The sequence below is a fragment of the Hylobates moloch genome, unplaced genomic scaffold (assembly GCF_009828535.3).
Source record: "Hylobates moloch isolate HMO894 unplaced genomic scaffold, HMol_V3 SCAFFOLD_12, whole genome shotgun sequence".
Classification (NCBI taxonomy): Eukaryota; Metazoa; Chordata; class Mammalia; order Primates; family Hylobatidae; genus Hylobates; species Hylobates moloch.
This window is the reverse complement of record NW_026652287.1, coordinates 49,238,241-49,251,469: the sequence shown is the minus strand read 5'-3', so window position 1 is coordinate 49,251,469 and position 13,229 is coordinate 49,238,241. Positions and strand designations below refer to the sequence as shown.

Genomic DNA, 13,229 nt, shown 5'->3' with positions numbered 1-13,229 from the left:
CAGCCCCTGGATTTCAGCAGCTCCACAAAAGGCAGCCTGTGGTTTCACCTGGGGCTGCTTCATACAGGAAAATCTTCACAATTTCCAAAAGCCAATACACTCAAGTTATAGAGTCTAAAGTGCTCATTTTGGGGGGCCAAGAAGACCATGTTGGGGAGGAAAACAAGAAGTGGGTGTGAGCTGCTTCCCGTCCCTGCTGAGCACGCGGATGGAACTGACGCCTCAGAGCGTAACCTGGTGACCCCATCCTGCTGAGGGAGCAGCAGGTGCAGCAGTTAGGAACACAGGCTTCTCTGAGAATCTGTTTGCTTGCCCCCTGTAAAATGGGGAGACGGTATATGGGGAGGCTGTGAATCGGTGAATGTGAAGTGCTGGGGCCTGACCCCCAGGAAGCACTTAATTCACATTGCTTATTATCTGAAGGGCAGGATTCCAAAGAGGGGAGATTTCGATCACAGTCTCATTTTATGACAGTAAAAACAAAGGTGGCTCCTTAGTAGCAAGGTACTGAGGGCATCTGTGTGGATGCAGAGCAAAGATGAGGAGCAGGAAAAGCACTGTTATGTGGGGGCGTGGAGGAGGAAACGAATTTAAAACCACTAAGAGCAACTTAGTAAAAACCCGAATACGGCTGGAGGTGGGAGGCGGGTGGGGACAACATAAACACAAATTTGCCCCTTCGTCTCCACACCTGATGACATCGATGTCATGACACAGCCCAGGCCCGGCCCCAGGCCCCACCCCCACCCACTCACTCCTGCAGGATCTTGCTGTCGGTGGTCTGGGGGTAGCCGAAGTCCATGAGCTCGTCCAGCAGCTCGTAGATGATGACAAAGTTGTCCCGGATGCTCTCCTCCTCCAGCTCCTTGAAGTACTCGGAAAATACCTGTGGCGGTGGGGGAGGGAGGGATGGGGCGCAGATCGCTGAGCGGACGGATGAGGAATCAATGAATGCTTGCACACATTCATTTGCCCGCTAAGTCCTACCAAGAGCCCACTTCACAGGCTCGGTGGCCTGCTACAGGGCCCTGGACCCAGGTAATGGGGCAGGAGGACAGCAGTGGCTGGCTGTGGGGTGGGGCCAGGCTAGATCCGCTGCAGATGTCCTCTGAGGCCTTCAGAAGCTCCGTGTTCCCTTTCTCTTTTCTGTCCAGACACCCGCAGGCAGGCAGCCCCTCCTGAGCGACTGTAACTGTCATCCTTTTCTGAGTCTGGAGTGACTCAGGCAAGGACCTGATGAGCTGACATCTTCCCCATTTCAATGGAAAGCTCAGAAGGTTAAGGAAGGGACGCCAAAGAAGAGGGGCTGTTAGAAGCACTTTTGCAGGCACAAATGCTGAAGGAAGGAGTGTCACTAAAACAGAAAGGAACAGCCCAACCCTTGGGTGAGGACCTTCCCCTTCCTGCATCCCCCATTCTCTGATCTGCTGACCCCTGCGCGCTTCAGGACTGTGATCGCCTGGCCTCCGCTTGGAAACCACAGGCAGCACAGCCAGGCCCAGCCCTGCCTGTGACAGCACCACGGGTCCAGTGAAGGCAGCCCTCGGCCTGCACGCGGGACCTTCCCAGGTGACCCTCGGCTCCTTCCCCAAGCCCTCACCGCCCAAGCTTGCCCCTGTTCCCCAACATTCTGCACAGGCGGCATCAGTGAGGGATGAAAGCTTTCCCAGGCCCAGCACAGGCCTCCTGGGTCCTGTTCCCCACTTTCTTGAGCCCCACAGCCCACCTTGGCCAGGCCCATCCTCTCCAGGAAGCCAGCAGCAGCCTCCTCACTGGCCTCAAGTCCTCCTTCTGCTCAGCAGCCAGAGAGGCTGCTTTAGATCAAACCATGTCTTGTCGGTCTCCTGCTTAAAGCCCTCCACTACCTTTCATCAGAAGTGGAATGAAATCCACACTCCTGTATAATCCGCCCTCTTCCCAGCTGACTTCAGCCTCCTACTCTGCCACAGGCACGCCGGCCTCCCTGGCGCACCACACACACACCTGTCCCAGGGCCTTTGCCCTGGCCGCTGTCTGCATCTCACTGGCAGCCTGGGCCTGGCGTGTCAGCTCTCTCCAAGGTGGGCATCAGGCATCTGTGCCTTGAGAGCCCCCTGGGAGATTCTGAGCTGGGCTCAGCTCTGCAGCTCTGCTGCTTATTCCAGCCCCATCCAGCTGGTCACCCCACATCCTTCTGAAGCTAGCTGGCCCTTGCTTGTCCCTTCCAGGGTCAGGGCACCCCTGCTCTGAGCCCTACCTTTCCCTGTTCACTTTCCTTTCTTCCCCAGGGTAGGCGAGCAACGCGAGCTATAGAATTCCACAGGCACGGGGGGTTGGGGCTCCCCTTTCCCACTTCCTGGGCTTCCAGCCCCAGCGCTCCCTGGGGATGCCACAGCTCTCTCTAGGGTGGCCAGGTATGGGGAGGTCCACAAGCAGAGCCAAGACAACCGCCACCCAAGCCCACGGCCCCTCTGAGCGAGACTCACCTGCACCACCTTATAGAGGAAGGAGAAGACCAGCGACACGCACGCGTTCTTCTTGGATGTGGCAACCACTACATGGCGGCCGCAGTTAAGGAGCATTCAGAGGCTGGGGCTGCTGCCTGGAAGATCCTGGTTCATGGAGGGACCCCCTAACCCTCACAACCCTCAGAGCCTTCCCTACCCCCACTCCCAGCCGTTTACTTGGCCCATGGTGGGCTACAAAGCTCCTGGTCCAAGCTGGACCCGGGACACAGAAGTCACCAGCCAGACGTGCTCCCAGGCTCCAGGGAGCACTCACTGAGATGGAGAATCACAGGGATGGCAGGTGGCACAGGGCACCTGTCCCAGCAGCTGGGTGAGGGGCTGCCTTGAGCAGGGAGGGAGTGAGGCTCATTCCAGGAGCAGAAAGCAGGACACACTGGCCCTGCTCCTCCAAAGCCGACCTCGTCATGACCCTGCTGAGGTCCAGAGTCCCCCGGCCAGACTCTGGCAAGCAGCCAGGGCCAAATTCTGGCTTCAGCCCTTCCTGGCTTTGGAAACACAAGCCTTGGCCCATGAAATAAACCTTTCTAGAGAAACCTTGATATTTCTCTCCTGTGTAATGGGGGCCTGTGAATGAACTCACCAAGGCAATGTACGTGAGATGTCTGGCACAGACGTTCTCTTCTGTCACGGGAGCCAGCCCCTGCCTCCCAGGGTCAGTGTGTGCTGGGCGCTTCCTATTCCTTTTTCCCTAATGGGCCCCGGGCCGGCAGAGAAGGCTGGTTCTTCCTCTGTAGGCCCACGCACTGCACCCTGGACATCCCTGTTCATGGCACGTCTGTACTGCCTGGCTCATCTGCCCAGCAGTGAGCTCTAGAAGGGAGGGCGGGGGCTGTATCCTCTCCCTTCCTGCCTCACCCCAGCACAGCACAGGGGCCCAGGAAATGGACGCTGGCCCAGTCAAACGAGTGCTGGCCTCCCTCCTGCTGCCTGGCAATGTGCCCTCCCCAGATGCTTTATAAGCAGGGGCAGTGGGTGCCTCTCAGCCCTGGCCTTGCTGAGCACTGTCCTGGCTGGGGTAAAAGGATGTCCACTAAGCCAGAGGGGTGAGCCCTCCTTGTCTCTTCCCTAGATGCCCAGATGTGAAATATGGGGGACCGACCAGAAACTGATCTGATGGCTCCTGCTGAGCTCAGACCACAGCCACCTCACCCTCCTCCCAATACCTGGGCGGCTTCAGAGGACTGTTAACTCCCTGGGTTAAAAGCCACCTAGGCCAGGCATGGTGGCTCACGCCTATAATCCCAGCACTTTAGGAGGCTGAGGCGGGCGGATCATGAGTTCAGGAGATCGAGACCATCCTGGCTAACAGGGTGAAACCCCGTCTCTACTAAAAAAAAAATACAAAAAAATTAGCCGGGTGTGGTGGTGGGCGCCTGTAGTCCCAGCTACTCGGGAGGCTGAGGCAGGAGAATGGCGTGAACCCGGGAGGCAGAGCTTGCAGTGAGCCCAGATCAAGCCACTGCACTCCAGCCTGGGCGACAGAGCGAGACTCCATCTCAAAAAAAAAAAAAAAAAGCCACCTAAGATCATCGTCAGAGCTATTCTCAGGGCCTTCTTTCCAGAGCCAGGTGAAATCTATACAGAGGCACACCACAGGGAGCCCTGGACCAGCACGGGCCACATGGGAACGTGTCTTCCTACAATGCAGATTTGTCTTCCAAGAACAAATCTACCTACAATGCAGATTCTGATGGGGCAGGGCTGGGTGGAGCCTGGGATTCTGCATTTCCAAAGGGCTCCCAGGGGATATTCTGGCCCATTGGCCACACTGTACTGGCAAGGCCCCAAGTGTCTCCAAGAACACAGGGAAGGGCACAGAGCCCATGTCTGCTGGGAGCAATATGCACAAGTCAGTTCAATTGACCCGAATGGTACTGCAGCAAGGGGTCGTTGTTCCCACTGAACTGTGGGAAGGTGAGGGATTCGCTTCCAGCCCCATGGCTGCTGGAGCTGAGGCTCAAACGGGGCTATGAGTGGCAAAGTAGGCCCTTCGGCAGTAGTGTCGGACTGAGATGGGCTTGCAGGTCTGCCTAAAGCCGTGGGGTGGCCAGTTAGACCTCCTGGATAGAAACTGGCTTGGCCAAGTCTCTCCATGGGCCCAAGGACAGGAAGGGTGGCGGGCTCTGAGATCTGGGCAGGGCTGTACCCCACCACCCCTCCGTGGTCCAGGCCACTTCCCTCCCACCTGCATGATGGCCCCAGCCTACTCCCCACCTACCCATGTCCTCTCCTGTCCCCACAGTCTTGCCCCACTCAGCAGCCAGAAACCTCCAGAAGACACACATCTAAAAGTCTCCAGGGACTTCCTGTCACATTTCAGATGATGTTCTTTGAGACCCCAGACCCCGCTGACCACTCCAGCCTCGCTGTTGCCACACGCCCCCTCTCGAGGGCTCCAGCCACTCCAACTGCAGCTGCTGGAATGAGCCTCTCCCCTGCAGAGCCTTCACCCATGCCTAGTGCCTGCCCACCCCTCCAGCTGGCAGATGCCCATCCTCCCTGCAGGCTTTCTCCAGGGTGTCACTTCCCTTCCTGGGCCCCTGGGCCAAAGGAGTTCAAGTCACACCTGCTCCTCTCCCCACACCCATCACGCTTGTCATCGTGTGTTCTCTGCCTATCTCTGCAGGCAGCAGGGAGCTCCAGGAGGGCATGGCTGTGTCCAATGCTCCCGCTGTACACACACCAGCCCTGGTTGCAGGCGTGTGGATGTGCACACACACCAACACTCACACAGGAGTCCCCTGGGAGCGCCCCCCGCAAAGGGATACGATACAGGTTGTTGTGTTTGATCCACATGAAACGGACCCCCCCGTGGGCCAGGATGGGCGACAGCATCCCCTCCTCCTCCTTCTCCATCAGGATGGGCATGAAGTGCTCCACCTCCGACATGTCCACGTCGCCACGGTAGTTCCGGCAGATGAGCACCTGGGGTGGGGAAGGAAGAGGAAAGATGCTTGCATTTTCAGTTCTACAATCCGGGGGCTTGGGGCAAGTGGTGAGATGCACCACCCTGCTTCCCTCTGGGCACTCCGGTCATGGCCGCTATCTGCAAAAGAGCAGGACTTGAGGCCGTTCTGATCTCCATCCCCCAGGGAATTCCTGGAGAAGAGCATCTCCCAGTGTGAACGTCCACAGGGGCCACTGCAGTTCTTTGCAGGGTGAGGGTAGAGGTGAACTCTGCAGCAAAGGTCCAGGACTGAATCACCCAGAGACATCAGGTTAAGCAATGCCTCACAAGCTCTCAACGCAGACCTTCTCAGAGCCCTTGCTGGGCCAACGCACCCTGCTCTCCCACCAGTGTCAGGGCGCCCATTGCCGCTGAAGGTTTGTATTTACTGAAGTCCACAGGTGGCCTGAAGGGAGAAGCCCTCTTCCTGGTCTCTCTCTTTCATAGCCTGTGGGTCAGGATATACAGCATCCAGAACCCTTGTCCACTGCTGATAGGAATGGAAAATGGGACAACTACTTTGGTGTAGTCTGGCAGTTTCTCAAAAAGTGACACCTGGGGTTACCATACGATCCAGTCATTCCTCTCTCTGGTATTTACCCAAGAGAAATGAAACCACATGTCTGCACAAACACTAGCATGAGAATCTTAACAGCAGCTTTAATTGAAACAGACCCAGACTAGAAACAACACCAATGTCCTTCAGCAGGTGAACTAGAAACAAACTGTGTCAGTGCACGCCACGAGAAGCACGCCTCAGCAACGAAAGGGATCGGACTCCCGATACACACGCGCATCAGAATCACTGTGCTGGCTGAGAGAAACCAAATGAGAGCTCATCCTGCATGACTGCACGTGTATAAAATCCTAGAAAATGGTGTTGAAAAACACATCGGTGGCTGCCTAGGGATGGGGCTGGACAGCAAAGGGGCGTGATGAAGCTTTCGGGGGTGATGGAATGTGTGGTTATGGCTTCCCACATGACTGAGCTCATCAAATTGTACACTTTAGATAAGTGCAGGTTATTAATGTGAATTATACCTCATTAAAGAATAAAAAGGAGGTCGGGAGTTTTGCTAGCCTGGGCATGGTTGGAGATGCTGCCTGGAGCAGCTGCAGCTCTTGGGGCCTGCAGGACAGCCAGCTACAGGACTCAGCAATGCGCTGAGAAGGCCATCGCGGCACTGACCATCTTGGGAACCACCTGCCTCAGAACTTGGCACTTCATCACTCGCTACCTTTATTCTCTCAAGGCGAGACTGGGAGTGGTGCGGGGTGGCACCTTCCTTTCCTAGTGTCTGCTTCGTGGCCTGTGGAACTGATTGGAGGGAGGCAGGTGATGACGTGTTGAGGGAACAGCCCCTCCCCCTGCTGTCACTCTTGACCCCCCAGGTCCTTCCTCACAAAGGGTGACAGGGCTCTTCCTACACAGAAGCCAGACAAGGTCTCTCCCCAACTGCTGAACTGCCACCTACCCCAGCCTCCCCAGCACTGAGAACAAAGCCCAAGCCCGTCCCTGTGGCTCCCAAGGACCGGCGTGGTCTGGCTCCTCACAGCCCCTCTGACGCCTCTCTGCCTGCACTGCCCTGGTTCACTCCGCTCCAGCCTGGCCCCTTAGCTGGTCTCTGAGTGATCCACATCTGTTCCCACCTCGGGCCTTTGCCCTGACCTGGCTTTTCTCATTTCTCAAGCCTCAGCTCAAATAACACCTCCTCTAAGAAGTCCTCCCAGCTGGGCGCGGTGGCTCATGCCTGTAATCCCAGCACTTTGGGAGGCCGAGGCGGGTGGATCATCTGAAGTCAGGAGTTTGAGACCAGCCTGACCAATATGGTGAAACCTGGTCTCTATTAAAAATACAAAATTAGCCAGGCGTGGTGGTGTGCGCCTGTAGTCCCAGCTACTTGGGGGGCTGAGGCAGGAGAATCACTTGAACCCGGGAGGCAGAGGTTGCAGTGAGCCGAGATTGTGCCATTGCACTCCAGCTTGGGTGACAGACGTAACTCCGTCTCAAAAAAAAAAAAAAAAAGAAGAAGAAGAAAAAAAAAGAAGTCCTCCCTGCTTGCTCTGGCTGAGATCATGTCCCATCCCTCTGTACCCTGACCCCTGCTTTATCCCTATCACCTGCTGCGTTATATATTTATTTCTATCCTCGTTTATTGTCTGACATCCCCTGAGGACAGCGACTACTCCTGTCTCATTCACAGCTGTGTTCCAGCACCCAGAACGGGGCCTGGCCCATAGTAGGTGCTCAGTAAACATTTGTGGAGTGAATACGGGGGTGAGGAGAAAAAGGAGATGAGGATAATGTCCAGGTCTCCCGTGCAGATGGCTCAATGGGTGATGGCATCACTGAGGTGGAGAGAGAGCAGGTATGGGGAGTGCATTTAGAGAAATGCTGAATTTGTGGTGGCGGCGGGACCTCTCTAGTGTCCCAGAGGCCAGTGGATCTCCAGAGAAATGCTGTGAACAAAGTCGAGTCACCAGCCCATGGACATGAGTCAAAGTCCACCTGGGAAGAGTGACAGCATGGGGAGGCACGCGTAGGCCTGAGCCGCTCCACAGCCCTGGGGAGGGCAGAAAAGGAGGAAAGTAGGCAGTGCAAGAAACAGGAGGAAACCCCCCAGAGCACAGCCTCCTGGAAGCGGAAGGGAGCGCTGAAAAGGAGGTGGTTAGTGGTGTCGGAAGCTGCTGAGAAGCCAGCTAGATAAAGTGGAGAAGCTTCCTACTAGGACAGCTTCCTCCCAGCCCAGTGTGGCCACGCTGGTGTCCTCAGTGACCAGACACATGGCCATGAATTTCTCTGTGCTTTATTTTTGATTAAATGCAGTCGGTTCACGAGGCCGACTTTGGAAACAGGAGGTCCATGGGTTGTGGAATAAGAAAGGGCATCATGGTTGCAGAGGAAGAGAGGGAAGCCCACAGCTGCCCTGGGGAGCTTTCTGAAAGGCAGGTCTGATCATGCCTCTCTGGGCTACGGTCTCCTCACAGTGGCTCCTGGTTGGAATTGAAGTGGTCCTCTTGGTTCCTCTCTCCCATCTCAGCATTAGCCAGGACTTCTGGCTTGGCAGCCCCAGCAGGCTGCCCCTTGCAACACCTCTTTTCCACATGATCATGCCTGGTCACCTTCCAAACCCACTCCCAGCGTCGCCCTCTTCCAGGGAGCCTTTCATAACCACCTCCCCCTTCCACTGGCTAAAGATGATGTTGAGCAACTGCAGGACTTGGGACCTTGTTCCTGACCCTGTGGCTGCCTGGATCCAACTGTGTGGTAATGTCTCTGCTTCTAGATAACTCCCCTGCTAGACCGAGAGGCCTGGGAAAGCTAACATGGACCATGGGTGATGCTGAGCCTGTCTCACGCATCTGCTCAGCAAATCTGCACAATAACTCCATAAAAGCCTCTTTTGACCAGTGAGGAAAGCGAGGCTCGGAGAGGAGAAGGTGCCTGTCCCAGGTCACACAGCTGAGCAGCAGGGATGGGTTTTGAGCTCACCCCTAACACCACAGCCACGGTGCCAATGGACACCCTACGCCTGGCACAGGGCAAGGTGCATGCTAGTGCTCATGAAATGTTTGCTGAAAGAAAAGCAAGCCAAGACAGGCAGCCCACTGGCACCTCTGGGTGCCAGGGCGGAAGCAAGACTCATTCCACCAGGACTCAGGGTACACAGCACCACCCAGCCCCTGGCGTGCTCTAAGGTGGGTGTCTTCCCTCCTTCCAAGAAGGTGGGGGAAGGAAGCCCAGCACTGGGTCTCACCAGTTATTGACTTTGGGTGGCTTCCAGAGCAGGCACCCACTCAAGGGACTTCAGGAAAGTGCTGGGGGTGGGGTGGGGCGGGAAGGGGCAGCCACTTCACCTCTTCACTCTCAGCTGCTTTAGGGCTCACCCCTGCCCGCCTCACCTAGGACCTGACACCCACGTTTGTTTCTCTCACTGATCAATGCTGGGCTTCACACTGTTGGACCGGTTCTTGTTGCTTCCACATGCAACAGGCCAGGCAGCCACCTGCCTTGCACCTGGGATGGACTTGGGAGAAGGCAGATGACCGTTTCTAAAAGGCAGGGACAATCCCTTCTTTAAGTTTCTCAGATCCTCTGGGGAAGATGTCCGGGTTCTAGTTTATGTCCAGCTCCCTGGTGTCTCAGGTCCATTTGTCACCCCTCCTCAGAGAAACCCTTTCTCATCCTCGGGCTGAGGCTGACTGTCTGTATAACACACTCGCCCCGCCCCACCACTGCAATTGACATTTATTTGTGTTTTTGGAGATGGGTATCCATCTCCCCTACCAGTCTGTGAATACCATAAGAACACACATTGTTGAGCCCTGGCACATGACTCATGCCTGTAATCCCAGTACTTTGGGAGGCTGAGACAGGTGGATCACTTGAGGTCAAGAGTTCGAGACCAGCCTGGTCAACATGGTGAAACCCTGTCTCTACTAAAAATACAAAATTTAGCTGGGCGTAGTGGCGGGTGCCTGTAATCCCAGCTACTTGGGAGGCTGAGGCAGAATTGCTTGAACCTGGGAGGCGGAGGTTGCAGTGAGTGGAGATCACACCATTGCATTCCAGACTGGACGACTGAGCATGACACTATCTCAAAAAGAAAAAAAAAAAGGGACTGTTTTTTGCTAAACACAAATCGACCCCAGGCTTAGTACCCTGCCTGGCATTAGTAGATGCTCCCCAGGTATCAGCTGAATAAACAAATGATTCTGGATCGGACTCCTAGACTTGCTACTTCTCTGTGACCATTGTGACCTTGGTCAGGTTGCTTCACCTCTCCGTGCCTCAGTTTCTCCCTCTATAAAATGGCATTCGTGATCACCACTCACCTCACCTAACCCTTGTAACTCACTATCACAATGAACGTGGAGAAATTCCTACTGAGAGAAAGTGCACGATAAACAGAAGCTGCAACGCCCTGAGAAGGCGGGACTGGCTCGAGAGCACCCAGTCCCCGCCACGCCTCGCCACCCCCGGCCAAGGGTCGCGCAGCGCCTGGGCGCCCTGCCTGGTTCCGAGGCCGGCTGCGGTCCCCCTTCTGGGTCCTCCACCGAGGCCCGAGCCCCCGGCCCCGGCGCCAGGGAGCAGAGGGCGGTGCAGTCAGTTACCTGGCAACGCGGTGGCTGCAGCCCACCGCGTTACCTAGCAACAGCGCGGGGATTACCCACTTAAGACCCCCGCCCGGTTACCCAGAAACAGGATGGGGCTCTCAGGTGAGGTCTACCGGCCTCTCTGCCTCACACCAGGGTGGGGCTCATAAGCCGGTTACCTAGCAACAGGGTGGGTCCCCCGCGGGCGGAGGCCCCCGCCGGTTGCTTGGCAACAGGGAGGGTGGGGAGCCCTCAGTACCTTGCCCTTCAGGTCCAGCACGTAGACGGCGCTGGCGGACATGGTGGCTGCAGAAGGACTCGGCAGCGGCCGAGGGAGGTGGCGGCGGCAGCGACGTTGGGGAATGCCGGGCGCTGAGCAAGGCCGGGCGCCGCCCGCGACAGTTCACCTCCACTTCCGGTTCTGGGAGCCGCGAGGGGACCGTTATGTCCGGTCCGGGAGGCGCTGTCAGGAATGCGCAGGCGCAGGACGGACTGTGCGCAGGCGCATTACGTCGTATGTGACCATGTTTCTTGCTCCCGCCTGAAGCATCCCGGAAGTAAGGCCCGGTGGGGCGGGGCCGACCAAATCGGGGCACCAAGTGGCGGCTGCCAGGCTGAGCTATGGAGCCAGAGCAGCTGGAAACGGCCTCCCGTGGGCCGAGTTAGGCGAGAGAGCCGACCTGGGGCCCAGCCCTATGGAGCTCACAGTCTGTTGGGGAAGTCTATGAAACAAGTGTACAGTCACCAATTGTGATAAGCTCAAAAGAGAGAGGTAAGGCCGTGGTTACTTGGAAAGAGGTCAAACTTTCTGAATGGCAATCAAACCTTATCAACAGTCACCACCTGTCATTGTCAACATTTATCAGTGAATGAGCGTGCCTGTTTATTGCCTGGAATGTTATGAAAACCAGCCTCACCAAACCTTGACCCAATGTACTGTGTTTCATTTCTGCAAAGTTAGTAATCGGTAATGCAACTGGTGGCCCTTGATTAATCCATTGAATCATATCTAATTTGCTTTTATGAACTCTTGGGCTTTGGAGAAATGCCTGCATTCTGTTCCAGCTAGCCATCATAGTACCCTGGGGATTCCAACCCTGCAATACCAGAGTGATTTACCCAAGATGCCTGCCTCTCACGTCTTTTATTTTCTCTTATCTCCGTTTTGGCGTTTGGAAAGATGATTTTTGCAACTCGGTAATTATATAGTCTTTGCTTAGGAAAGAAATGTGACCGAAACTCTAGAGAAGCAAACTAGAATGTTTGAAGACTGCTAAGTGACTCCTGGGCTGGAAGGATTCTTGCACAAGGCACAGAGCAAGCAGCCAAGAGAGGGTTTTTGTTTTTCGCTTTTTTTTTTTTTTTTTTTTTTTTGAGACGGAGTTTCACTGGGTCAACCCAGGCTGGAGTGCAACGGCACGATCTCGGCTCACTGCAACCTCTGCCTCCCGGGTTCAAGCGATTCTCCTGCCTCTCAGCCTCTCAAGTGGCTGGGATTACAGGCACATGCCACCACGCCCGGCTAATTTTTGTATTTTTAGTAGAGACGTGGTTTCACCATGTTGGCCAGGCTTGTCTCAAACTCCTGACCTCAGGTGATCCACCCACCTCAGCCTCCCAAAGTGCTGGGATTACAAGGGTTAAGTTAAATATTAAAAGATAAGAGAGCCAGTGCCTTATACAAAGGCTGGGATGTAACAAAAGCCCACCCAGAGTTGTGCCTAGGCCTTTCCTGGGCCTTGAAGCATGACAAGATAACGAAGGAATTCTTAACATGACCCTTTTAGGATTAAACACGCTTTATTGGCGGTCTGAAGAAACTCCTCAGGCCTCCACAAGCAAGTTTATTGGGGTTTGAAGGAACTCCCCCAAACCTCCATGATTTAGCAGGAGACAAGATAAGGGTAATCACTCCAGCACCTGGACCCACTTAGATTAAGTAAATTTACTGAGGCTCCAGAGGAAGGTCTTCAGGACTCAGATCTTAGTTATAGGTTAAAAGACTATAACTTACTTACGTCTTTAGATGAATGCACACTTACACGCAGACATATAGCTTAGAAGGTATATGAGCTCTGGAAGACTTTGTAATTTTGAGTTGGTCTGGTGATATTTTCCAGAACCCTGTAACCAGTTACAGAAATAAAAACTCTCTTCCTCCTTAGTTCATCTGTGTCTCATTATTGGGGTGTGAGAAATAGAAGCCCAACCCTCAGTTTTGTCTGGGAACAGGTTAGGAGTGGGGGTCTCAAAAGTCCCCCCAATACAACACACACAGTAAGAACCACTGAGGCCTGAAGCCCATGTATAGAGATTCTGTTTTAATTGGTCTGGGCCAGGGTTTGGTTATTGGGATTTTTCTTTTTTTTAATTTTTTTTTAGTTTTGAGACAGAGTCTCACTCTGTCACCAGGTTGGCGTGCAGTGACACGATCTCGGCTCACTGCAACCTCTGCCTCCCAGGTTTAAGCGATTCTCCTGCCTCAGCCTCCCAAGTAGCTGGGACTACAGGCGCCCGCCACCACGCCCAGCTGATTTTTGTATTTTTAGTAGAGATGGGGTTTCACCATGTTAGCCAGGATGGTCTTGATCTCTTGACCTTGTGAGGCGCCCGCCTAAGCCTTCCAAAGTGCTGGGATGTGAGCCACTGCGCCTGGCCTTCTTTTCTTTTTTTTTTTT

At 54.9% G+C, this 13,229-nt stretch overlaps 1 protein-coding gene across 2 annotated transcripts in view; it reads right to left on the bottom strand.

The window, feature by feature from the left end:
* The window catches only part of AP1M1 (adaptor related protein complex 1 subunit mu 1), a 37,624-nt gene extending 26,646 nt beyond the window's left edge, over positions 1-10,978 (bottom strand). Inside the window, exons 1-4 of one of the 2 annotated variants that reach the window (XM_032170022.2) lie at positions 10,811-10,978; positions 5,276-5,432; positions 2,466-2,533; positions 756-886 (exon numbers count right to left, since the gene is read on the bottom strand). In XM_032170022.2, the coding sequence (XP_032025913.1) occupies positions 756-886; positions 2,466-2,533; positions 5,276-5,432; positions 10,811-10,852 (398 nt within the window). In that variant the 5' untranslated portion in view covers positions 10,853-10,978. The remainder of the gene's footprint in view (positions 1-755; positions 887-2,465; positions 2,534-5,275; positions 5,433-10,810) is intronic. The other variant, XM_032170021.2, reaches the window with a different exon arrangement.
* Positions 10,979-13,229: the final 2,251 nt, after the last annotated feature.